We start from the raw sequence: 26,443 nt of genomic DNA on the forward strand, positions 1-26,443 counted from the left end.
TTCGTTAGTTCGTTAGTTCGTTAGTTAGTTAGTTAGTTAGTTAGTTAGTTAGTTAGTTAGTAGTTCGTTCGTTCGTTCGTTAGTTGTTCTTAGTTTCTTCGTTAGTTAGTAGTTAGTCGTTAGTTAGTTCGTTCGTTCGTTCGTTCGTTGTTAGTTCGTTCTTCAGTTAGTTAGTTCGTTCGTTCGTTCGTTAGTCGTTCGTTCGTTCGTTCGTCGTTAGTTCGTTCGTTCGTTCGTTCGTTCGTTCGTTCGTTCGTTCGTTCGTTAGTTCGATTGTTGTTCGTTACGTTCGTTCGTTTAGTTAGTTAGTTAGTTCGTTAGTTAGTTAGTTGTTAGTTAGTTAGTAGTTAGTTAGTTAGTTAGTTTTTCCTACCTACTTTTCTTTATTAAACAAATTTCTATTCCTTATTTTTATCTCGTGCTTAATGTGCTTTTAAAATCTTAACATTACGAAAGTGCTACAAAACTTGGTGCCTTTAAAAATGTAAAATTTCTTTGAAATCTCTCACATCTTCGAACGCTACTCCCTCTTCCCTCTAGAAAGTTTTCTATCTGAACTATCACGGTTCATATATTTTTTCTGATAGTTGAAACCACATAATTTCCAGGAACATTAGGACAACACGCCAAAATATAAGCCAGCTAACCATCATCATAAATAAGGGAGCGGTGTATTCCAAACCAACTTGCACCGAAAAACTATTCGATAAATAACAATTCAATTTCTTCTTCTTCAACCACAGGTGGGAATGGCGTCTATAGACTCCGGATTCCATAATGCGCAATTGTCTATAAGCAAAAACTTTAATATACAATTTCTTTCCAAATAAGATTATTGTATACTTCAATTTAATAATTTCCCCGTACGAAGAGTTCTTCGGCAAATCTGGTACAAGGCTGTTCGGGTCTGAAAGGTATTTCATTGAGATCACAAATCTCTTCTGCTGTATAGGATTTTTCTATTAAATCATAACCGGTAAAGCATCTATGACATAAACAAAGCCGTGTTCTTCACGCACGCGTCGCAGCCCATCGTCGACATTCATCCAAACACTATCAGGATCATATTTGGAATCGATTTTATTGCGAGCAAAGCTTTTGACTTCGGATAATGTTGAAAACTAGAGAAGAGAATTAATGAAAAACCTAAATATATTAAATTTTTTCAACTCACATTCAAGTAGGACTTTGTGTAGGGTGCAGGCTCCAGACCCACCTCCAAACTACTATCGGCCAACTGTGTTAACGTCTTAATATTCGATTTAAGCGGAGAACCCAATAGTTTAGCCACCACTACCGAAGTATAATAATTATATATAATAAATGTTAAAAAGTCAAAGTTATAAATGCTATGCGTCCACCCATGGATGCGGGTATTAGGAAACTACCCTGATAGCAAGCCGAACCTAATGAAATCAAACATGTGGTTAGAATGAGGGTACAAAACCCAACACGCTTTTCATTCGATGAAATTCCACAGAAAATGTCAACCACAATAGAATAGCTATTAACAATAGCATGGCACCGAATAAGATCCATACGTTTACCGAAAAGGGTTCGATAATTACAGCACCTTGTATCCCAGCATTATGGGGTGTACGAAAAATACAAACATGGCGAAAAGTGCCTAATTCTATTAAGGGTTGCAGGTACTCCAAACGATTCGTAGTGGGAATGAAGGGCGCTGAAGCAAGATCGGCCGAGTTATCTATACCGATAGCACCAATACAACCACCACTGATTTCGTTACGACTCCATATACTGGTGAAATTGTAACGAAAGCTGTTAAGAAAAATAAATGTGGCGATTCTGAATGGCAACTAATATTTGTTGGATTTCTCTTTCTTACTCGCATTCCAGATTCTCTTTTAAAATCATCATGTACTGAAAACCGTACTTGGCTACTGCGTCAATATGTTTATCTTTAGTAGAACTTAAATGGTCCAAGAGTTCATTTTGCGGGGCCGTTAAGGGAACGCCGGTGACCTTTTTTTTTTTGAAAACAAATTCATAATAAAATGTATAATTTTTTATAGTTGTTATAATTATACCCACCACTGTAGATAACCTCATTGTTATATCTCTCAAATACCAACGGTTTTCACACTTGGATTTTTCATGTAAAGTTGATAAATATTGTTTCAGAACACATTTCTCTCGAGAGCATATTAACTCCCGATCTATGGTCACATTTAATTTTCCACCCAAAGAGTAACCATTATTATAAACATCATATAAAATGTAAGAAGAATTTTTAGCAGTATTTAAAAATCTCGCATTAGGCTGGACCAAGGTAACATCGGCATCTACTGACATATTAAAATGTTTGAAAAGAAGTCTGAATTGTTTTAAATCCATTGAAGAATCATAAATTAGCCAATGGAACTGAAGCTTGAATAATTTTTCCTCGCTCGCCTAAAACACACGACAAACTATTAAAAAAGACCCTTTTTCATTTAAGTTCAAAAGTCATGTACCTTTCGTAATATATCCCTCGATTTCAAGCAATTCATATCAAAATATATGGCCACATGAGGATTTTCAAGCGATAAAATACGTCCCTCTAAATCACCTTCAATTTTAGCTGATTTATGGGCCACATTTGTATAAATATATTTTCATTCATCGCCTGACTGGAAAACTGAAATTGGGCTGAAAAAAAACAGTGTTATAAATAACTGCTTATTACGTAATCATATACTTACTTTCCATATCCCAACAGTGCAAAACAAACAACCATTTTATATGGTTCTCCAAAAAATTATGTAAAATTACACTAATCAAAGAAAAATTAACCATTTGAAAAATTTTTAAAAAAGGTACTTAAACAGTAGTCATGGAAAAAAGTACTATGTTTGTAGTACCTATACTTGGCTACTGATTTTTGTTTAAACCGATTTTTTGCTTTTGTTTGTTCTTTGAGTTAAATGTTGTTTTTAAATACATTGAAGGTTAAATAGACATGGTGTGTATTGTAACTTCTATATTATTTTTATTTTACATTAATTATTTAGTAAATTGAAATTGTTGACATGCCAATATTTGTTTAAATTTGACAGTTTGATTATAAGTTAAATAAATAATATAATTTTTAAATAATAGCCATATATTTAGCGAAAAAGTATAAAAAACTATTTTTTAAAAAAAAAGGACTAAAGTAAAAATAAATGTGCGTAAAGAAATAAAGAGGAGTATTCATAGCAACTTATAGAAATAGATATTAGAATAGAATAGACTAAACTAACTACTACCTAAGAACTAACTACTACTAACTAACTAACTAAACTAACTAACTAACTAACTAACTACTAACTAACTAACTACTAACTAACTAACTAACTAACTACTAACTAACTAACTAACTAACTAACTAACTAACTAACTAACTAACTAACTAACTAACTAACTAACTACTAACTAACTAACTAACTAACTAACTAACTAACTAACTAACTAACTAACTAACTAACTAACTAACTAACTAACTAACTAACTAACTAACCTAACTAACTAACTAACTAACTAACTAACTAACTAACTAACTAACTAACTAACTAACTAACTAACTAACTAACTAACTAACTAACTAACTAACTAACTACTAACTAACTAACTAACTAACTAACTAACTAACTAACTAACTACTACTAACTAACTAACTACTAACTAAACTAACTAACTAACTAACTACTACTAACTAACTAACTAACTAACTAACTAACTAACTAACTAACTAACTAAACTAACTAACTAACTAACTAACTAACTACTAACTAACTAACTAACTAACTAACTAACTAACTACTAACTAACTAACTAACTACTAACTAACTAACTAACTAACTAACTAACTAACTAACTAACTAACTAACTAAATAACTAACTAACTAACCTAACTAACTAACTAACTACCTACATAACTAACGAACTAACTAACTAACTAACTAACTAACTAACTAACTAACTAACTAACTAACTAACTAACTAACTAACTAACTACTAACTAACTAACTAACTAACTAACTACTAACTAACTAACGAACTAACGAAACTAACTAACTAACTAACTAACTAACTAACTAACTAACTAACTAACTAACTAACTAACTACGAACTAACTAACTAACTAAACTAACTAACTAACTAACTAACTAACTAACTAACTAACTAACTAACTACTAACAACTAACTAACTAACTAACTAACTAACTAACTAACTAACTACTACTAACTAACTAACTAACTAACTAACTAACTAACTAACTAACTAACTAACTAACTAACTAACTAACTAACTAACTACTACTAACTAACACTAACTAACTAACTACTAACTACTAACTACTAACTAACTAACTAACTAACTAACTAAACAAAATACATATGTATCTACCTATCTATCTATCTATCTATCTATCTATCTATCTATCTATCTATCTATCTATCTATCTATCTATCTATCTATCTATCTATCTATCTATCTATCTATCTATCTATCTATCTATCTATCTATCTATCTATCTATCTATCTATCTATCTATCTATCTATCTATCTCTATCTATCTATCTATCTATCTATCTATCATCTATCTATCTATCTATCTATCTATCTATCTATCTATCTATCTATCTATCTATCTATCTATCTATCTTCTATCTATCTATCTATCTACTATCTATCTATCTATCTATCTATCTATCTATCTATCTATCTATCTATCTATCTATCTATCTATCTATCTATCTATCTATCTATCTATCTATCTATCTATCTATCTATCTATCTATCTATCTATCTATCTATCTATCTATCTATCTATCTATCTATCTATCTATCTATCTATCTATCTATCTATCTATCTATCTATCTATCTATCTATCTATCTATCTATCTATCTATCTATCTATCTATCTATCTATCTATCTATCTATCTATCTATCTATCTATCTATCTATCTACCAATCTATGTATCAGTTCGGTTCTTTTGGTACATTTTCTCTATTAAAGTACCTTTTTCGTTCCTGAAGATACTTTTTGGTTCAATGTAGTATTGCAAATTCATAATTATTTGTTTATTTAACTTGTCATCAAACTGTCAAAATTAAACAAATATTGATATGTTCACAATTTAATTAAACTTAGTAATTGATGACAGTAAGAAAACAATACATGGTCCTTCCTACATTCATTTAACTTTTACATTAGTTAAAATATAAATTTTATTTCAATAACCAACAACAAAACGGAAAATTCGGTTGAAAAATAAACAGAAACAAAATTTAAAATTCTTCTTTTGCTAAACATTCCTTCTTAATTATTTCTACCTTTTTCTAAATTTTCAAAAATGGTTAATTTTCCTTTAATTAATCTGATTTTATATAATTTTCTGCAGAACCATATAAAATGGTTGTTTGTTTTGCACTGTTGGGATCTGGAAAGTCAGTAATTTTTTTTGATTATGTAATAAGAAATTCAAAAAAATCTTTTGCAGCCCAATTCCACTTCTCCAGCCGGGCCATGAATGATAATTTATTTATACAAATGTGGCCCATAAATCAGCTAAAATTGGAAGGCGATTTAGAGGGACGTATTTTATCGCATGAAAATCCTCATGTGGCCATTTATTTTGATATGAATTGTTTGAAATCGGAGGATATATTGCGAAAGGTAAACGATTTTTGAACTTAAGAAATAGTTTCTAGATATTTTGCCGTTATTTTAGGCCAGCAAGGAAAAATTATTTAAACATCAATTCCATTGGCTAATTTATGATTCATCGGGGGATTTAGACAATTTTAGGGATCTTTTTAAACATTTCCATTTATCGGTAGATGCTGATGTTACTCTGGTCCAGCCTAATGCGAGATTTTTAAATACTGCTAAAAATTCTTCTTATATTTTATATGATGTTTATAATAATGGTTATTCTTTGGGGGGCAAATTGAATGTGACCCTAGATCGAGAGTTAATGTGCTCTCGAGAGCAATGTCTTGTGAAACAATATTTATCCTCTTTATATCAAAGATCCAAGTATGAACATCGTTGGTATTTAAGAGATCTTACCATGAGAGTATCTACAGTGGTGGGTATAATTTTGATATTGAAATTATATATTAATATCGAATTTATTTAAAAAAATAAAGGTCACCGCCATTCCCTTAACGGCCCCGCAAAATGAACTTTTGGCTCATTTAAGTTCCACTAAAGATAAACATATTGATGGCATAGCCAAATTTGGTTTTCAATACTTGATGATTTTGAAAGAAAATCTGGAATGCGAGTAAGAAGAGAAATCTGGAGAATATTAACTGCAATTCAAAAATCAATTGTTTAAACTCTTTTCAGCTTTCGTTACAATTTCACCAGTGCTTGGAGTCGTACGGAGGTCAATGGTGGTTGCATTGGTGCTATAGGTATAGAGAACTCGGCCGATCTCGCTTCATCGCCTTTTCTAGCCACTAAAAATCGTTTCAAGTATGTACAGGCCATCATGGAATTAGGTACTTTTCGTCATGTTTGCATTTTTCGTACGCCCCTTAATGCTGGCATACAGAGCGCCGTATTCCTTGAACCCTTTTCTTTGCGGGTATGGGTCTTATTTGGTGCCATGCTTATATTAATTGCTTTTCTATTGTGGTTGACATTTTTTGTCGAATATCATCAAATGAAGGCTGTGTTGGGTTTTGTGCCCTCATTGCTCACCACCTGTTTGATTTCGTTTGGTTCCGCCTGTTATCAGGGTAGTTTTCTAATACCCAGTTCCATGGGTGGACGCATAGCTTTCATAACTTTGTCCTTATTGACTTTTATTATATATAATTATTATACCTCCATAGTGGTGGCTATACTATTGGGTTCCCCGGTTAAATCGAACATAAAGACGGTGGCTCAGTTGGCCGATAGTAATTTGGAGGTGGGCCTGGAACCTATACCCTACACTAAGTCGTATTTGAATGTAAGTGGCAAACATCTTGTATTGACAACTTCTACATTAATTCTGTTCCCCAGTTCTCAACTTTACCCGAAATTAAAAGATTTGTACACAATAAAATCGATTCCAAGTCCAATCCCAATAGCGTTTGGATGAGCGTCGAAAAAGGACTGCAAAGAGTGCGTAAAGAACCCGGTTATGTTTTTGTTATAGATGCTTTTTCCGGTTATGGTTTAATAGAAAATTCCTATACAGGCGAAGAAATTTGTGATCTCAATGAAATACCCTTCAGACCGGAACAGCCTTTGTACCAGCATTTGCCCAGGAACTCTTCGTACAGGGAAATTGTCAAATTAAAGTATACAAACTAGATTTAACTAGATAGGAATCTTATTTGAATAGTCTATATTTGCAGACAGATGCGCATTATGGAATCGGGTGTCTATAGACGCTATTACCGCCAGTGGGTGAAGAGAAGATTGAATTGTTATTTATCGAGCAGTTTTTTGGTTCAAGTGGGTTTGGAATACACTGCACCCTTGTTTATTATGCTGGTAGTGGCTTATATATTGGTATTGATCTTAATGATGCTGGAAATTGTGTGGTATAAATTTGATAAAAAATACAAAAACCGCGATTGGGGAGATATAACGGAATATGAGTGAAGGCGAAGGAAGTCTTAAAAGATTTTCCAAAAAGTTATTGGATATTGAAAATATTAATAGGCACCCAGATTTTTGTAGCACTTTAGTAGTATTAAAGATTTTAAAAAGCACATTAAAGCACGCGTTAAAAAAATCGAAAAGTTGTTTAAATTAAGCACCTAAGTGAATAACTATAGACTAGGCTATAAATTAGACAATAGACTGGACAGTCGACTATAGACTATGGAATAGAGTAGACTATTGACTAATAGTCTAGACTATAGACTAGACTAAAGACTAGACTATAGACTAGACTATAGACTACACTATAGACTAGACTATAGACTAGACTATAGACTAGACTATAGACTAGACTATAGACTAGACTATAGACTAGACTATAGACTAGACTATAGACTAGACTATAGACTAGACTATAGACTAGACTATAGACTAGACTATAGACTAGACTACTATTGACTAGACTATAGACTAGACTATAGACTAGACTATAGACTAGACTATAGACTAGACTATAGACTAGACTATAGACTAGACTATAGACTAGACTATAGACTAGACTAGACTAGACTAGACTATAGACTAGACTAGACTAGACTATAGACTAGACTATAGACTAGACTATAGACTAGACTATAGACTAGACTATAGACTAGACTATAGACTAGACTATAGACTAGACTATAGACTAGACTATAGACTAGACTATAGACTAGACTATAGACTAGACTATAGACTACTATAGACTAGACTATAGACTAGACTATAGACTAGACTATAGACTAGACTATAGACTAGACTATAGACTAGACTATAGACTAGACTATAGACTAGACTATAGACTAGACTATAGACTAGACTATAGACTAGACTATAGACTAGACTATAGAATATACTATAGACTAGACTATAGACTAGACTATAGAATATACTATAGACTAGACTATAGACTAGACTATAGACTAGACTATAGACTAGACTATAGACTAGACTATAGACTAGACTATAGACTAGACTATAGACTAGACTATAGACTAGACTATAGACTAGACTATAGACTAGACTATAGACTAGACTATAGACTAGACTATAGACTAGACTATAGACTAGACTATAGACTAGACTACTACTGACTAGACTATAGACTAGACTATAGACTAGACTATAGTCCTAGACTATAGACTGGACTATAGACTAGACTATAGACTAGACTATAGACTAGACTATAGACTAGACTATAGACTAGACTATAGAATATATAAGACAAGATTTTTCTGGTCTTTTTTACTGTGATAACCAGTGCATAAACAGCCAAATAAGACTATAGTTTTGTTTTAAATCCTAAATTATTTTGATTAAGTTTTTGTAACTAAGGGTTATTGCTTAGGTAGTAGATTAGAAGATAAGCTTTTAAAATTTTACTTACTGACATGTCCAGCTCGTACACAAAGCGATAATCCATGGATAAATTAGTCTGAAAAAAATAGAAAATTTTATTTAATTAGATAAAAATTCGATTTATAAATTTATAAATAAATTATTAAAGTAGTCTTTAGAAATAATATTTTTCTTTAAAAAAAGCTTTTACTTCTCATATCAACAATGTTAAATAAAGATAAACCAGATATTCCAATAAATTTAGTGACCTTAACAAGTTTTTGTCAAAAAAAAAAAAAAAAACATTTTAATTGTGAATATATTACTTTCAAAACACCTTTTGGCCATTGTCCATAACCTCCACCCAAAGAAAAAAGCCGCAATGCTTGAATTTTGTAAAGGGATTTTTTGTAAATTTATTTGTATTTTTCTTTTCGAACTAAAGTCCAAGGTGGTGTAAAAAGTTAGTTGATAGATAGGTAACATTTGAAAATAAATTTTATTAAATTATCTTCCGAAACTGGAACTTTTGCTTAAGGAACCTTGATTATTATTGATTCCAAACACTTTAAATTATCTTTGCATGTAGGTTTTTTTTTATTTATTACCTTTTCTACATTGTTTACCTTACTCTCAATTATGTAAAACATTTACGTTTACTTTATAATTACATACACATATCTTTGAAATTATCGCTTTATTTACTTCCACAAATCGATTACACTTTCATCTTTAACTTTGCCATCATATTAACAGAAAGCTCCTTTCAAATTGTAAACAAACAACATACTCACTACCAACACACCTGCCACCCCACCACCCTCTTCCCAATCCTTTAATTGATTCAACTATCTAGAACATACATTCGATATTCATGCATGATTTATATGTATATGTAAGTTATCCTCCAAAAAAACTTAGCATCAAATACCTTTGTCGCCATATTAACGTTATTCTCTCGTTACAAAAGGTAAACAAACACACACGCACACTAAGTAGTGCTCTCTCCCTTTCTCTTTAATTACTTCTTAAACAAAACTTTGACTTCTAAATGTTTTTGTTATTACTTCCCTAATTAGCTTCATTATTATTATAATTTACCTACAATAACAAAGTGTTAGAGAGGAAGTCATTATAGTGATATTTAAAATTCCAACATGGCGTCTTTATATCCTGTTGCTGTAAATCATTTTAAAGTCGTTGTTTATTAAAAACTTTACGATTTTTACTACAAAAAAATTGCATTTAACGCTTTTGATTTTTCTGGTATAATTTTTGTATTACTTTTTATTTGCAATTCTTTTCCATTTGTTGTTGGTAATTTCTAAGGATTTAAAAACATTTGTATTCAAAGGATTTTACATATTTTTGGTAACCGTTACCAGTAAATGCAAATGACTTTTTAAGAGGTGTAAATGTATAGATTATGATAAAGTTGGTAACGGTAAAAAAAACTCCTTTAAAAATAATGGAAAATAAAGTACATATTTTTAGGGGTCAAAAAAGGAAAGAGAGCAGGAAACAATAAATACATTTTAAAGAAAAAGCAATTTAAAGGAAAATGATAAAAATGTTCAAATGAAGGACTACTCCACAGACAATACTACAACTGTACCGAACAGCTATCGATTAATTTACAGTCTAGTCTATTGTCTATGGTCTAGTCTATGATCTAGTCTATGGTTTAGTCTATAGTCAAGTCTATAGTCTAGTCTATAGTCTAGTCTAGTCTAGTCTAGTCTATAGTCTATAGTCTAGTCTATAGTCTAGTCTATAGTCTAGTCTATAGTCTAGTCTATAGTCTAGTCTATAGTCTAGTCTATAGTCTAGTCTATAGTCTAGTCTATAGTCTAGTCTATAGTCTAGTCTATAGTCTAGTCTATAGTCTAGTCTATAGTCTAGTCTATAGTCTAGTCTATAGTCTAGTCTATAGTCTAGTCTATAGTCTAGTCTATAGTCTAGTCTATAGTCTAGTCTATAGTCTAGTCTATAGTCTAGTCTATAGTCTAGTCTATAGTCTAGTCTATAGTCTAGTCTATAGTCTAGTCTATAGTCTAGTCTATAGTCTAGTCTATAGTCTAGTCTATAGTCTAGTCTATAGTCTAGTCTATAGTCTAGTCTATAGTCTAGTCTATAGTCTAGTCTATAGTCTAGTCTATAGTCTAGTCTATAGTCTAGTCTATAGTCTAGTCTATAGTCTAGTCTATAGTCTAGTCTATAGTCTAGTCTATAGTCTAGTCTATTCTAGTCTATAGTCTAGTCTATAGTCTAGTCTATAGTCTAGTCTATAGTCTAGTCTATAGTCTAGTCTATAGTCTAGTCTATAGTCTAGTCTATAGTCTAGTCTATAGTCTAGTCTATAGTCTAGTCTATAGTCTAGTCTATAGTCTAGTCTATAGTCTAGTCTATAGTCTAGTCTATAGTCTAGTCTATAGTCTAGTCTTATAGTCTAGTCTATAGTCTAGTCTATAGTCTAGTCTATAGTCTAGTCTATAGTCTAGTCTATAGTTAGTCTATAGTCTAGTCTATAGTCTAGTCTATAGTCTAGTCTCTATAGTCTAGTCTATAGTCTAGTCTATGTCTATCTATAGTCTAGTCTATAGTCTAGTCTATAGTCTAGTCTATAGTCTAGTCTATAGTCTAGTCTATAGTCTAGTCTATAGTCTAGTCTATGTCTATAGTCTAGTCTATAGTCTAGTCTATAGTCTAGTCTATAGTCTAGTCTATAGTCTAGTCTATAGTCTAGTCTATAGTCTAGTCTATAGTCTAGTCTATAGTCTAGTCTATAGTCTAGTCTATAGTCTAGTCTATAGTCTAGTCTATAGTCTAGTCTATAGTCTAGTCTATAGTCTAGTTTATAGTCTAGTCTATAGTCTAGTCTATAGTCTAGTCTATAGTCTAGTCTATAGTCTAGTTTATAGTCTAGTCTATAGTCGAGTTTATAGTCAAGTCTATAGTCTAGTCTATAGTCTAGTCTGTAGTCGAGTCTATAGTCTAGTCTATAGTCCAGTCTATAATCTAGTCTATAGTCTAGTCTTTAATATAGTTTACAGTTTGGTAAATAATAACACGTACAGTTTTATTATTGAAGAAATTGCGTCTATTTAAACTTGTTTATTCATTTGAAAATCTCCAGTACGTATGATTGATATTAATTAAACAGTAAAGTTGTTAAAAATTCTATAACATTTTATGTGTAAAGAATGTTTCTAAAATTTAAAAGGATTTCAAAAGACAACATTTAAAAATATCTAAAAACTGAGAAATATGTTGAAATGAATTTGAATAAAAGCTGAATATTATTGATTAATTTTAATGTTTTTTTTTTAAATTTAATAGTAGGGATTTTTGTTGTTAAGATAATTTTTGTAGATTTTCTCATTGCAAAAACGGGACTATTTTCTTTATTTATGATTTTTTAAAGAGTTTTTTATGTAATTAGTTTTATGGGGACTTTTCTTGATGCGAATTCTTGAAAGTATTTTTTATAGAAAATCCCATTTTCTGTTTTTTTTTTTCTATATTTTATTTAAAAATTTTTTATTTACTTGACTTTTAAACTTTTTCTAGCGTAAACATTTCCTTTATTTTTCTTTCGCAGCTGGTATTTACCCCCTAAAATTTACACGTTTTTTAAAAGCACGAGTGAAAAATAAACAATTTAAAAAAATCTATCACAATAACAAATAATTAAAAACAATTAGTGATTTACAGACTGAGGAATTTTTTGCGTTTCTTGTTGCAGCCTTCTCAGCCCAGCAACAAGTGGTCATTGATTTCTTTATTTAATTGATGTCACTAAAAGAAATTAAGAAATTCAATAAAAACTTAATTTGCGTAACAAAGAAAAATAAAAACAAAATTATAAAAACAGGAGGCATAAATAGAAAAAATTTTCCACCAGTTAAAGGCGTCATGATCATGTTAATTAATTAAAAGAAAACAATATTGTAACTGATAGTTTTGAAGCAAATGGAAACTTTTTTCTTTTAAAAGAAACTTAAAAGTTTAAATTTCTTTTTTATAAATTTGTTTACTGCAATTGTGTGAAAAGTATTTAAATTCAATGAATGAACAAAAGATCATCATGATCTTGTTTTGAACATAATTTCCAAGGGGCGTGTTCACTGTTTGGGTGCGATCAAACGTTTGTTAGACTTTGTACTTTTTTATATAAAAATTTTAATCAATTTGGTTATTTTTAAATTTGTAAAGAACAACAAAATCGCGTGATTTTGTTAGCACGTTTTTTAGCGTTTTATTTAGTCCATGAATTGATTGATTAAATTGCTTGATTATTAACAAACTTGTAGACTTTTTAAAAATAATTTGTATTTATTTAAAAATATCTTATCGAAGCTTTTATTGAAGAAAACGATGTTGTACTTAAGTCTAACTAACTAACTAACTAACTAACTAACTAACTAACTAACTACTAACTAACTAACTAACTAACTAACTAACTAACTAACTAACTAACTAACTAACTAACTAACTAACTAACTAACTAACTAACTAACTAACTAACTAACTAACTAACTACTAACTAACTACTAACTAACTAACTAACTAACTAACTACTAACTAACTAACTAAACTAACTACTAACGAACTAACTAACTAACTAACTAACTAACTACTAACTAACTAACTAACTACTAACTAACTAACTAACTAACTAACTAACTAACTAACTAACTAACTAACTAACTAACTAACTAACTAACTAACTAACTAACTACTAACTAACTACCTAACTAACTAACTACTAACTAACTAACTAACTAACTAACTAACTAACTACTAACTAACTAACTACTAACTAACTAACTAACTACTAACTAACTACTAACTAACTAACTAACTAACTAACTAACTAACTAACTAACTAACTAACTAACTAACTAACTAACTAACTAACTAACTAACTAACTAACTAACTAACTAACTAACTAACTAACTAACTACTAACTAACTAACTAACTAACTAACTAACTAACTAACTAACTACTAACTAACTAACTAACTAACTAACTAACTAACTAACTAACTAACTAACTAACTAACTAACTACTAACTAACTACTAACTAACTAACTAACTACTAACTAACTAACTAACTAACTAACTAACTAACTAACTAACTAACTAACTAACTAACTAACTAACTAACTAACTACTAACTAACTAACTAACTAACTAACTAACTAACTAACTAACTAACTAACTAACTACTAACTAACTAACTAACTAACTAACTAACTACTAACTAACTAACTACTAACTAACTAACTAACTAACTAACTAACTAACTAACTAACTACTAACTAAACTACTAACTACTACTAACTAACTAACTAACTAACTAACTAACTAACTAACTAACTAACTAACTAACTAACTAACTACTAACTAACTAACTAACTAACTAACTAACTACTAACTAACTAACTAACTAACTAACTAACTAACTAACTAACTAACTAACTAACTAACTACTGTCTACTACTAACTAACTAACTAACTAACTAAATAACAACTAACTACTATAACTAACTATAGCCTAGTCTATAATCTAGTCTATAGTCTAGTCTATAGTCTAGTCTATAGTCTAGTCTATAGTCTAGTCTATAGTCTAGTCTATAGTCTAGTCTATAGTCTAGTCTATAGTCTAGTCTATAGTCTACCTATAGTCTAGTCTATAGTGTAGTCTATAGTCTAGTCTATAGTGTAGTCTATAGTCTAGTCTATAGTCTAGTCTATAGTCTAGTCTATAGTCTAGTCTATAGTCTAGTCTATAGTCTAGTCTATAGTCTAGTCTATAGTCTAGTCTATAGTCTAGTCTATAGTCTAGTCTATAGTCTAGTCTATAGTCTAGTCTATAGTCTAGTCTACAGTCTAGTCTATAGTCTAGTCTATAGTCTAGTCAACAGTCTAGTCTATAGTCTAGTCTACAGTCTAGTCTATAGTCTAGTCTAATCTTGTCTATCAATTTACTATAAATTTAAATTTATTGATTAATAATCAAATTTGTATATTTTTTAATATATGTACTTTTACTTTTCTCACCCACTGTTCCTCAATTCCTAACATCTTAGAAATGTTTTTAAAAATGTTATCTAGCTTGGACTATAAAATGTATAAATATTTATTAAATTATCACACAAACTGCCTAAATACTTGTCATAAACTGTGAGTTTTATGACAAAGATAAGCCCAACATTTGGCCATATATGCATAATAAATCTTTGAACGACCAAAAAAGTGTTAAATTTTGTATTTATGAAGTTTTGGTTTTGACAGACAGCAAAATAAATTAAAAAAATTAAATAGAAAAGTTTAAAACAGAAAAGTTAAAAAAAAAAAATATATTTTAAAATGTTAAACAAAAATAATATATTCTTCTAATTTTCTAACATTTTTAGCAGAATGATAAAATTTTTTTATGACTTTTCAAATACTTTAAAATGTTGTCTATTAAACTCTTTTTAAATTTCATAAATACTTATTTTATATAAAAAGTTTTTGAATTTTAAAGAATTTTACTCCATAATTAATATCAATCATACGTACTGTTAGTTTTAAAATATTTATATTTTTAATTAATTATAACTTTTACTATAAAAAAGTTATTTTTACAAGATTTTTAGCATTAATAGAAAACAGATAAATCTTTCAGGATTTAGTATGAAAAAAGGTCAACCTTAATAACGGGAAGACCATAGAGTCTCAAAATAAACTTTTGCTTTAATTACTTGATCAACTATTTGTTCATGTTACCAAGCTATAATTATAAATTTTGTGCTAAATTTTATTTCAAATGTTAACGACTTTTTAATCAAGATTTTTTATAGTTTTCGATTATAATTGTGTTTTGTTACAAACATAAAAGTTTTATTAAAAGATTAGATTATTTGCTTACAAGTTGTTATTTTATTTACGCAAATCAATAAAACATATAAATTTATTGAAATTTTGTATACTAAACTTAATGTCAGATTAAATTTAATTGTTTTTTTTATTTAAAGTAAAAAATAATACTAACGCTTTTTATTATCTTTGAAATTATTATAAATTAATCAAACACTTTAAAATAATGAATTAAATAAATAAAATTAAGTTTCAATTTTATTATTTATTTAAAAATTTTTATCTTAAAAACTGATTTACAAGTGTTGTTTTATGATAAGAATTGCAATTATATAGAAATTATTGCAAAGTTTTCAAGAAATTTCTTTAAGTGTACAAGTAATAACAGGCATTAATATGACAATGTAATAAAAGCAACAACAAAACAATGTAACACATCTTCACAGTACAACAACAACAAAACACAAGTTAATATGCTCAAGCAACGCACTTACACACTAATTGCAGTACATATCAGGGATGGAAAACAAAACTTTGAAATAGTATCAACTTAAATCAACATAAGAAGACTATTGGTCAGACAATTGACTATAGGCTAGGCTATAGACTAGACTATAGACTAGACTATAGACTAGACTATAGACTAGACTATAGACTAGACTATAGACTAGACTATAGACTAGACTATAGACTAGACTATAGACTAGACTATAGACTAGACTATAGACTAGACTATAGACTAGACTATAGACTAGACTATAGACTAGACTATAGACTAGACTATAGACTAGACTATAGACTAGACTATAGACTAGACGATAGACTAGACTATAGACTAGACTATAGACTAGACTATAGACTAGACTATAGACTAGACTATAGACGCTAGACTAGACTATATACTAGACTATAGACTAGAATATAGACTAGACTATAGACTAGACTATAGACTAGATTATAGACTAGACTATAGACTAGACTATAGACTAGACTATAGACTAGACTATAGACTAGACTATAGACTAGACTATAGACTAAACTATAGTCTAGACTAGAGTCTACACTATACTAGACTATAGACTAGACTATAAACTAGACTATAGACTAGACTATAGACTAGACTATAGACTAGACTATAAACTAGACTATAGACTAGACTAGACTAGACTATAGACTAGACTATAGACTAGACTATTGACTAGACTATAGACTAGACAATAGACTATAATCTAGACTATATACCATACTATAGTCTAGACTAGAGTCAACACTATATACTAGACAAGACAAGTCTGAAGACTAGACTATAGACTAGACTATAGACTAGACAATAGACTAGACAATAGACTAGACTATAGACTAGACAATAGACTAGACTATAGACTAGACAATAACTAGACTATAGACTAAACTATAGACAGACTATAGACCAGACTACAGACTAGACTATAGACTAGACTATACTCTAGACTATAGACTAGACTATAGACTAGACTATAGACTAGACTATAGACTAGACTATAGACTAGACTATAGACTAGACTATAGACTAGACCATAGACTAGACTATAGACTAGACATAGACTAGACTATAGACTAGACTATAGACTAGACTATAGACTAGACTATAGACTAGACTATAGACTAGACTATAGATCGACTATAGGACTAGACTATAGACTAGACTATAGACTAGACTAATAGACTAGACTATAGACTAGACTATAGACTAGACTATAGACTAGACTATGAGACTAGACATATGACTACATAGACTAGGCTATAGACAGACTATAGACTAGGCTATACTAGACTATAGACTAGACTATAGACTAGACTATAGACTAGAACTATAGACTAGACTATAGACTAGACTATAGACTAGACTATAGACTAGACTATAGACTAGACTATAGACTAGACTATAGACTAGACTATAGACTAGACTATAGACTAGACTATAGACTAGACTATAGACTAGACTATAGACTAGACTATAGACTAGACTATAGACTAGACTATAGACTAGACTATAGACTAGACTATAGACTAGACTATAGACTAGACTATTGACTAGACTATAGACCTAGACTATAGACTAGACTATAGACTAGACTATAGACTAAGACTAGACTATAGACTAGACTGTAGACTAGACTATAGACTAGACTATAGACTAGACTATAGACTAGACTATAGACTAGACTATTGACTAGACTATAGACTAGACCATAGACTAGACTATAGACTAGACTATAGACTAGACTATAGACTAGACTATAGACTAGACTATAAACTAGACTATAGACTAGACTATAAACTAGACTATAGACTAGATTAAACTACAGGCTAGACTATTGAAGTTTCATATTACTGAATTTTCCATCCTTGGTGCACATCACACAGGTAGAAAGCGAGTTCAAACTACAACAAAATGTAAACATTTATAATCTGAGAGAGAGTAGAAACCAGTTTCAAAAGAGATTTATTTACAGCAAAGAAGAAGCACGGATTAACTTGAGTTCAAAATTTTTCCAAATTTCCCTTGCTTAATTTCTCTCTAAATTCTCTTTTAAAGAAAGTATGTAATAGAATACAACAACAAAAGGTAAACAATAATAAAGAGGTTGTAAAAAACGAGTTACATGAACAGATGTTTTTCGTGGGAGGTTTTACTAGAGATCTTTTGAAACAAAATTTCCTTTTTCTTAAGACGCTCTCTTTGAAAGATTGACCCCCTAAATGAGTAAATGCAAGCCAAAATGAGAGACTTTAAAGAAATTTTGGCTTTAAGCCATTTTATTACTAAAAATATTATTTAAATAAAATATTTTCCACATTAATAAAAAAACTAGAACAAATGTTTTTAAATAAAGGTTAGTTAGCAATAATATGTATTAATTAAGAAAAAAAAATATTAATTGAAATCAATGCTACTGAACTACTGATAAAGCAAACAGCGAGAGAAAGAGAGAGAGAAGAGAGAGAGAGAGAGTGAGTACTTTGTTTTTAATTTTAGTGAGCAAGATCTGTTGGCTCATTTTCATGTGTAGTATATTAACTAAATGTTAATTAATAATAAATTTCAGTTACTATTGTGACTCGTTTGAGTTGGTTGTGTGTTGTTGATCTACAATACACAACAAAAGAAAATATTTTGAAAAAAAAAAAAAATCAAAACTAACGCGTGAATACAATTTTTAAAAAGTGCGTTTAATTTTAAAAAACGACAAAATAAAATTTTAACTACAAGTTATAAAAGATACAAGTGTTTTGTTTATTTTTGGTGCAATTAATAAATAAAGTGAGTGATAAGACTTGAATTGTTTAAAGTCTAAATATACCATTGTTTATAATTTTAATATCTTTTAAAAAAGTAAAATAAAACAAAAGAAAGAAATACGGGCAAAAACATAAAATTTTTAAAATAAAAAGGTCAAGATTTAAAAAATAAAAATAACAAAAAAGTAACAATGGAACTAGTAGAAGAATTATACCCAATTATAAAGAAAAGTTGGAAATAATAATAATAATAATAATAATAATAATAATAATAATAATAATAATAATAATAAATAGACCATACACTAGACTATAGACTAAACTATAGAATAGACTATATACTAGACTTAAGACAATACTATAGACTAGACTATAGACCAGACTATAGACCAGACTATAGACCAGACTATAGACTAGACTATAAACTAAACTATAGAACAGAGTCTATACTAGACTTTAGACAAGACTATAGACTAGACTATAGATTTGACTATAGACTAGACTATAGATTAGACTATAGACTAGACTATAGACTAGACTATAGACTAGACTATAGACTAGACTATAGACTAGACTATAGACTAGACTATAGACTAGACTATTACTAGACTATAACTAGACTATAGACTAGACTATAAACTAGACTATAGACTAGACTATACTAGACTATAGACTAGACTATAGACTAGACTAGACTATAGACTAGACTATAGACTAGACTATAGACTAGACTATAGACTAGACTATAGACTAGACTATAACTAGACTATAGACTAGACTATATACTAGACTAACTAGACTATAGACTATACTAGACTATAGACTAGACTATAGACTAGACTATAGACTAGACTATAGACTAGACTATAGACTAGACTATAGACTAGACTATAGACTAGACTATAGACCAGACTATAGGCTATAGACTAGACTATAACTAAATATAGAACAGAGTCTATACTAGACTTAGACAACTATAGACTAGACTATAGACTAGACTATAGACTAGACTATAGACTAGACTATAGACTAGACTATAGACTAGACTATAGACTAGACTATAGACTAGACTATAGACTAGACTATAGACTAGACTATAGACTAGACTATAGACTAGACTATAGACTAGACTATAGACTAGACTATAGACTAGACTATAGACTAGACTATAGACTAGACTATAGACTAGACTATAGACTAGACTATAGACTAGACTATACTAGACTATAGACTAGACTATAGACTAGACTATAGACTAGACTATAGACTAGACTATAGACTAGACTATAGACTAGACTATAGACTAGACTATAGACTAGACTATAGACTAGACTATAGACTAGACTATAGACTAGACTATAGACTAGACTATAGACTAGACTATAGACTAGACTATAGACTAGACTATAGACTAGACTATAGACTAGACTATAGACTAGACTATAGACTAGACTATAGACTAGACTATAGACTAGACTATAGACTAGACTATAGACTAGACTATAGACTAGACTATAGACTAGACTATAGACTAGACTATAGACTAGACTATAGACTAGACTATAGACTAGACTATAGACTAGACTATAGACTAGACTATAGACTAGACTATAGACTAGACTATAGACTAGACTATAGACTAGACTATAGACTAGACTATAGACTAGACTATAGACTAGACTATAGACTAGACTATAGACTAGACTATAGACTAGACTATGGACTAGACTATAGACTGACTATAGACTAGACTATAGACTAGACTATAGACTAGACTATAGACTAGACTATAGACTAGACTATAGACTAGACTATAGACTAGACTATAGACTAGACTATAGACTAGACTAGACTAGACTATAGACTAGACTATAGACTAGACTATAGACTAGACTATAGACTAGACTATAGACTAGACTATAGACTAGACTATAGACTAGACTATAGACTAGACTATAGACTAGACTATAGACTAGACTATAGACTAGACTATAGACTAGACTATAGACTAGACTATAGACTAGACTATAGACTAGACTATAGACTACTAGACTAGACTATAGACTAGACTATAGACTAGACTATAGACTAGACTATAGACTAGACTATAGACTAGACTATAGACTAGACTATAGACTAGACTATAGACTAGACTATAGACTAGACTATAGACTAGACTATAGACTAGACTATAGACTAGACTATAGACTAGACTATAGACTAGACTATAGACTAGACTATAGACTAGACTATAGACTAGACTATAGACTAGACTATAGACTAGACTATAGACTAGACTATAGACTAGACTATAGACTAGACTAGACTATAGACTAGACTATAGACTAGACTATAGACTAGACTATAGACTAGACTATAGACTACACAATAGACTACCTATAGACTACACTATAGACTACACTACAGACTACACTATAGACTACACTATAGACTACACTATAGACTACACTAAAGACTACACTATAGACTACACTATAGACTAGACTATAGATTAGATCATAACAATTTAGTAAACATTTATTACCTTTAACCTTTGCCGAGGCAACTGCTTGACGGAAGCACCCTTATAGACCCTAATATGTAACTAAGACCTTAAACTTGACTTTAGACGACACTTTGAAGACACCTTTAAATAACTAAAACTAATTAAAAATTCTAAACACCCTCTAATAATAATTTTTTTATATATTAATGTAAAAAGTAATTAAACGCCCTTTCGTAACTAATTTAGTTTAATGTTGAAAAAAAACTTCCGTTGAATCTGTTTTTTGCACTAAAAAATAATTAAAATTGTTTACCTGTAAATAGCTTATTTAAAGGCATCAAAAATTAACAAAATAATTGTCGTTAGCCAACGCTCTATTGAATTTTAGTTGATTCTGAATGGATTCTAAATTTCACGGGTTTTTGTTGACTAATTTAGCACAAAATATATTTTGAATACTTTTTTTCACAAATTGAAGGTGTTTACTATTCTTTAGTGATTAAATGTGATTTGCATATAAACTATTTTAAATTTTGTGTGATTTTTTTTTTGTTGTTGTTAAATAAATTATGAATTTTAATTTAATTCAGAGAGATATTGAAAAGTTTGTTTTAAATATTAAATTTAAAAGAATATTTTAAGAATAGTGTTTCAAGATAGCTCACGTTTTTCTACAAATTAATAAAAACAAACGAACTAATTTAGCAGAATAATTAAGAAAATAAAAATATATATTTTGTAAAGCAATTAAGTTTGATGCCGGTATTTTTAGTAAAAGCAAACGTGACTATAATGTTTTTTAATATCAACAGTTAAAATTGAATACTGTAACCAATTAAGAATTTTCAGTAAATAAAGTATCTGTAACTCAAACATCTCTCCCTTTCAGTTTTGAATTCCAAATGGCTTCCACTAGTCAAGAAGTGGTGGTGGCGCCACCTGTTGATGCTCACAATCTGCGCAAAGATAAGAGTTTATGGCGGGATCTAACCTCCTATTGGATTTTGGGTTTATGCAACAATTATGGTTATGTGGTAATGTTAAGTGCAGCTCATGATATTATAGGACAATTTCATCATGATGTAAGTTCAAATCAATTCTTTAAAGGGAAAAAGGATCAACTAATATATACTATTTCTTTAATTCCAGGAACCATCGTTCTAACTGGTAATGAAGGCGGTAATGTCGAGAATGTCATATGTTTCAACGGGTGCTATTTTATTGGCTGATATTCTGCCCTCACTATTTGTAAAGTAATAATGCCCTTCTTCCGTTTTGGGTGCAGTAAGTATTAAGAAAAGAATGAGCTTAGTTCAAGCTCTGTTCTAGTTCAGTTTCTAGTTAGTTCTATTCAGTTCTAGTTCAGTTCTAGTTCAGTTCTAGTTCAGTTCTAGTATTCAGTTGCTAGTTCAGTTCTAGTTCAGTTCTATTCCAGTTCTAGTTAAGTTCTAGTTCAGTTTAGTTCAGCTTCTTAGTTCAGTTCTAGTTCAGTTCTAGTTCAGTTAGTTCAGTCTAGTTCAGTTCTAGTTCAGGTTTCTAGTTCTAGTCAGTTCTAGTTCAGTTCTAGTTCAGTTCTAGTTCAGTTCTAGTTCAGTTCTAGTTCAGTTCTAGTTCAGTTCTAGTTCAGTTCTAGTTCATAGTTCGTTAGTTCAGTTCTAGTTCAGTTCTAGTTCAGTTCTAGTTCAGTTCTAGTCAGTTCTAGTTCAGTTCTAGTTCAGTCTAGTCAGTTCTAGTTTCAGTTCTAGTTCAGTTCTAGTTCAGTTCTAGTTCAGTTCTAGTTCAGTTCTAGTTCAGTCTAGTTCAGTTCTAGTTCAGTTCTCGTTCAGTTCTAGTTCAGTTCTAGTTCAGTTTCTAGTTCAGTTCTAGTTCAGTTCTAGTTCAGTTTATTCAGTTCTAGTTCAGTTCTAGTTCAGTTCTAGTTCAGTTCTAGTTCAGTGTCTAGTTTCAGTTCTAGTTCAGTTCTAGTCAGTTCTAGTCAGTCTAGTTCAGTTCTAGTTCAGTTCTAGTTCAGTTCTAGTTCAGTTCTAGTTCAGTTCTAGTTCAGTTCTAGTTTCAGTTCTAGTTCAGTTCTAGTTCAGATCTAGTTCAGATCGGTTCAGTTCTAGTTCAGTTCTAGTTCCAGTTCTAGTCAGTTCTAGTTCAGTTCTAGTCAGTTCTAGTTCATCTAGTTCAGTTCTATTCAGTTCTAGTTCATTTCGAGTTCGTTCTAGTTCAGTTCTAGTTCAGTTCTAGTTCAGTCAGTTTCAGTTCCTAGTTCAGTGTCTAGTTCAAGTTCTAGTTCAGTTCTAGTTCAGTTCTAGTTTCGAGTTTCTAGTTCAGTTCTAGTTCAGTTCTAGTTCATGTTCTAGTTTCAGTTCTAGTTCTAGTTCTAGTTCAGTTCTAGTTCAGTTCTAGTTCAGTTCTAGTTCAGTTCTAGTTCAGTTCTAGTTCTGTTCTAGTTCAGTTCTAGTTCAGTTTCTAGTTCAGTTCTAGTTCAGTTCTAGTTCTAGTCAGTTCTAGTTCCAGTTCTAGTTCAGTCTAGTTCAGTTCTAGTTCAGTTTTCTAGTCAGTTCTAGTTCTGTTCTAGTCAGTTCTAGTTCAGTTCTAGTTCAGTTCCTAGTTCAGTTCTAGTTTCAGTTCTAGTGTCATTCTAGTTCATCTAGTTCAGGTTCTAGTTCAGTTCTAGTTCAGTTCTAGTCAGTTCTATTTCAGTGTCTAGTTCAGTTCTAGTTAGTAACTAGTTCAGCTTCTAGTCCTTCAACTTATCAATTTTTCTTATCTCTTCCAGTTTCGCATAGCTACAGCTGTACTCTTCTCTGCTGCCGGTTTCTTTTTGTGGGTTTCGCCAATGCTGAATGGATGGCCCTACTGGGTGTTATTATCACCTCCGCTAGTTCTGGCATAGGAGAAACAACATTCCTAGCCTATTCCTCCCACTTTAACAAGTAAATTTCATTCTTCAAAAATAAATCATAAACATATTCTAATTTCCTGCACATTTCTTACAGAACGTAGTGTCCACCTGGTCTTCTGGTACTGGGGGTGCTGGTGTTATTGGCTCTCTGTCATATGCCACCTTAAGATCCCTAAATGTCAGTCCTCGAGATACCATGTTGATAATGTTAATATTCCCCTTCATAGAGGCCTTATCATTTTGGATTTTGTTGAGGAAACCTTCTGTTTTGCCTGTGACAGCGGTAGAATCTACCGAGGAACTGATAATAGACGATAAACCTCTGCAAGGTTTCAAGGAAAAGTTTTTCTATATCAAAAACTTGGTCAAATATATGGTACCTTTGGCGTTGGTGTATTTCTTTGAGTATTTCATAAATCAAGGATTGGTATGGTTTCCTTAGTTAAAGGAATTATAAGCTTAATTATAATCTTTATCTTTATTTCCAGTTTGAATTGGTTTTCTTTGAAAACACTTTCCTGGACAGGCTTCTCAATACAGGTGGCTTAATGTGGACTATCAAATTGGTGTTTTCATCTCCCGCTCCTCGGTTAATATCTTCCAATTGGACAAGATTTGGTTAATGTCCGTGTTCCAATTAGTCAATGTGGTCTATTTCCTTACCGAGGTCATCTACTTCTATACACCCAGCATCTGGATTACGTTTGTCATTGTCTTGTGGGAGGGTCTGTTGGGCGGTGGTGCCTATGTTAATACCTTCTATAGAATGTCTAAGGAAATACCTCCCGGTAGGCGACAATTTGCCATGGCCATGGTGGTTCAGTCAGATTCGTATGGTATTGCTTTGGCCGGTTTTCTAGCCATTCCAGTGCATAATGCCATTTGTGCTTTACCGGCAGCTGTGAGAAGTGTCACGTGGTAAAGGCGGCAAGCCAGTATTAGTAATTATTGATTTAGTTTTAATTTAGTTTAAATGTGTAAAACGTTAAATGTAGCTTGTTGTGTACATTAATTTTTAAGGACTGTCCCAAAAGGAAAGATCTATGTAAATTTAACTATAATTGGTTTATAGTTAAAATGTTAAGAATTTAATACGTAGTTGTAAGATGATCGAAAAGACGAAAACAAAATTTAATAAACATGTAGTGAAATTAAAAAAAACAATTAGAAAATACAAAACAATATATATTACAAGCCTTTAAAATAGGCTTTCACTTTTATAAAAGATAAGAACAGTAGTGGTCCTTGTTGTATTAAGAAGTGAAGCCAATATTGAGAGTATTATTTTGCTAAGTTCCAATATCAGCTTCTAGTTCAGTTCTAGTACCGTTCTAGTTCAAGTTCTAGTTCAGTTCTAGTTCAGTTCTAGTTCAGTTCTATTCAGTTCAAGTTCAGTTCTAGTTTCAGTTCTAGTTCAGTTCTAGTTCAGTTCTAGTTCAGTTCTAGTTCAGTTCTAGTTCAGTTCTAGTTCAGTTCTAGTTCAGTTCTAGTTCAGTCTAGTTCAGTTCTAGTTCAGTTCTAGTTCAGTTCTAGTTCAGTTCTAGTTCAGTTCAGTTCTAGTTCAGTTCTAGTTCAGTTCTAGTTCAGTTCTAGTTCAGTTCTAGTTCAGTTCTAGTTCAGTTCTAGTTCAGTTCTAGTTCAGTTCTAGTTCAGTTCTAGTTCAGTTCTAGTTCAGTTCTAGTTCAGTTCTAGTTCAGTTCTAGTTCAGTTCTAGTTCAGTTCTAGTTCAGTTCTAGTTCAGTTCTAGTTCAGTTCTAGTTCAGTTCTAGTTCAGTTCTAGTTCAGTTCTAGTTCAGTTCTAGTTCAGTTCTAGTTCGTTCTAGTTCAGTTCTAGTTCAGTTCTAGTTCAGTTCCTTCTAGTTCAGTTCTAGTTCAGTTCTAGTTCAGTTCTAGTTCAGTTCTAGTTCAGTTCTAGTTCA

The 26,443-nt window shown here is 30.7% G+C and overlaps 2 protein-coding genes across 2 annotated transcripts; both read left to right on the plus strand.

The window, feature by feature from the left end:
• The first annotated feature begins 5,848 nt into the window (after positions 1-5,848).
• LOC119612533 (ionotropic receptor 75a) lies at positions 5,849-7,597 on the plus strand. Its single transcript, XM_037968343.1, has 5 exons — positions 5,849-6,083; positions 6,145-6,281; positions 6,347-6,956; positions 7,010-7,290; positions 7,348-7,597. Exons 1-5 carry the CDS (start codon positions 5,970-5,972, stop codon positions 7,595-7,597), a joined length of 1,392 nt encoding a protein of 463 aa, XP_037824271.1. The 5' UTR covers positions 5,849-5,969.
• Positions 7,598-18,944: 11,347 nt separating this feature from the next.
• LOC119612532 (battenin) lies at positions 18,945-25,703 on the plus strand. Its single transcript, XM_037968342.1, is given in 8 exon segments — positions 18,945-19,147; positions 22,521-22,713; positions 22,808-22,898; positions 24,379-24,438; positions 24,441-24,554; positions 24,617-24,951; positions 25,013-25,046; positions 25,049-25,703. Coding segments are annotated over 7 exon segments (1,212 nt in total). The 5' UTR covers positions 18,945-19,147; positions 22,521-22,533; the 3' UTR covers positions 25,447-25,703.
• The last annotated feature ends 740 nt before the right edge of the window (positions 25,704-26,443 follow it).

Source organism: Lucilia sericata, unplaced genomic scaffold (genome assembly GCF_015586225.1).
Source record: "Lucilia sericata isolate MDLA Ls3-8-SP2 unplaced genomic scaffold, ASM1558622v1 Contig001728F_arrow, whole genome shotgun sequence".
NCBI classification, from domain to species: Eukaryota; Metazoa; Arthropoda; class Insecta; order Diptera; family Calliphoridae; genus Lucilia; species Lucilia sericata.

Coding starts and splice junctions, on each gene's coding strand:
- LOC119612533 (XM_037968343.1), top strand. CDS start 5,970: ATGTGCTCTCGAGAGCAATGTCTTGTGAAACAATATTTATCCTCTTTA. Junction 6,282..6,346: donor AAAGAAAATCTGGAATGCGA/GTAAGAAGAGAA, acceptor AACTCTTTTCAG/CTTTCGTTACAATTTCACCA. Junction 6,957..7,009: donor ACACTAAGTCGTATTTGAAT/GTAAGTGGCAAA, acceptor TCTGTTCCCCAG/TTCTCAACTTTACCCGAAAT.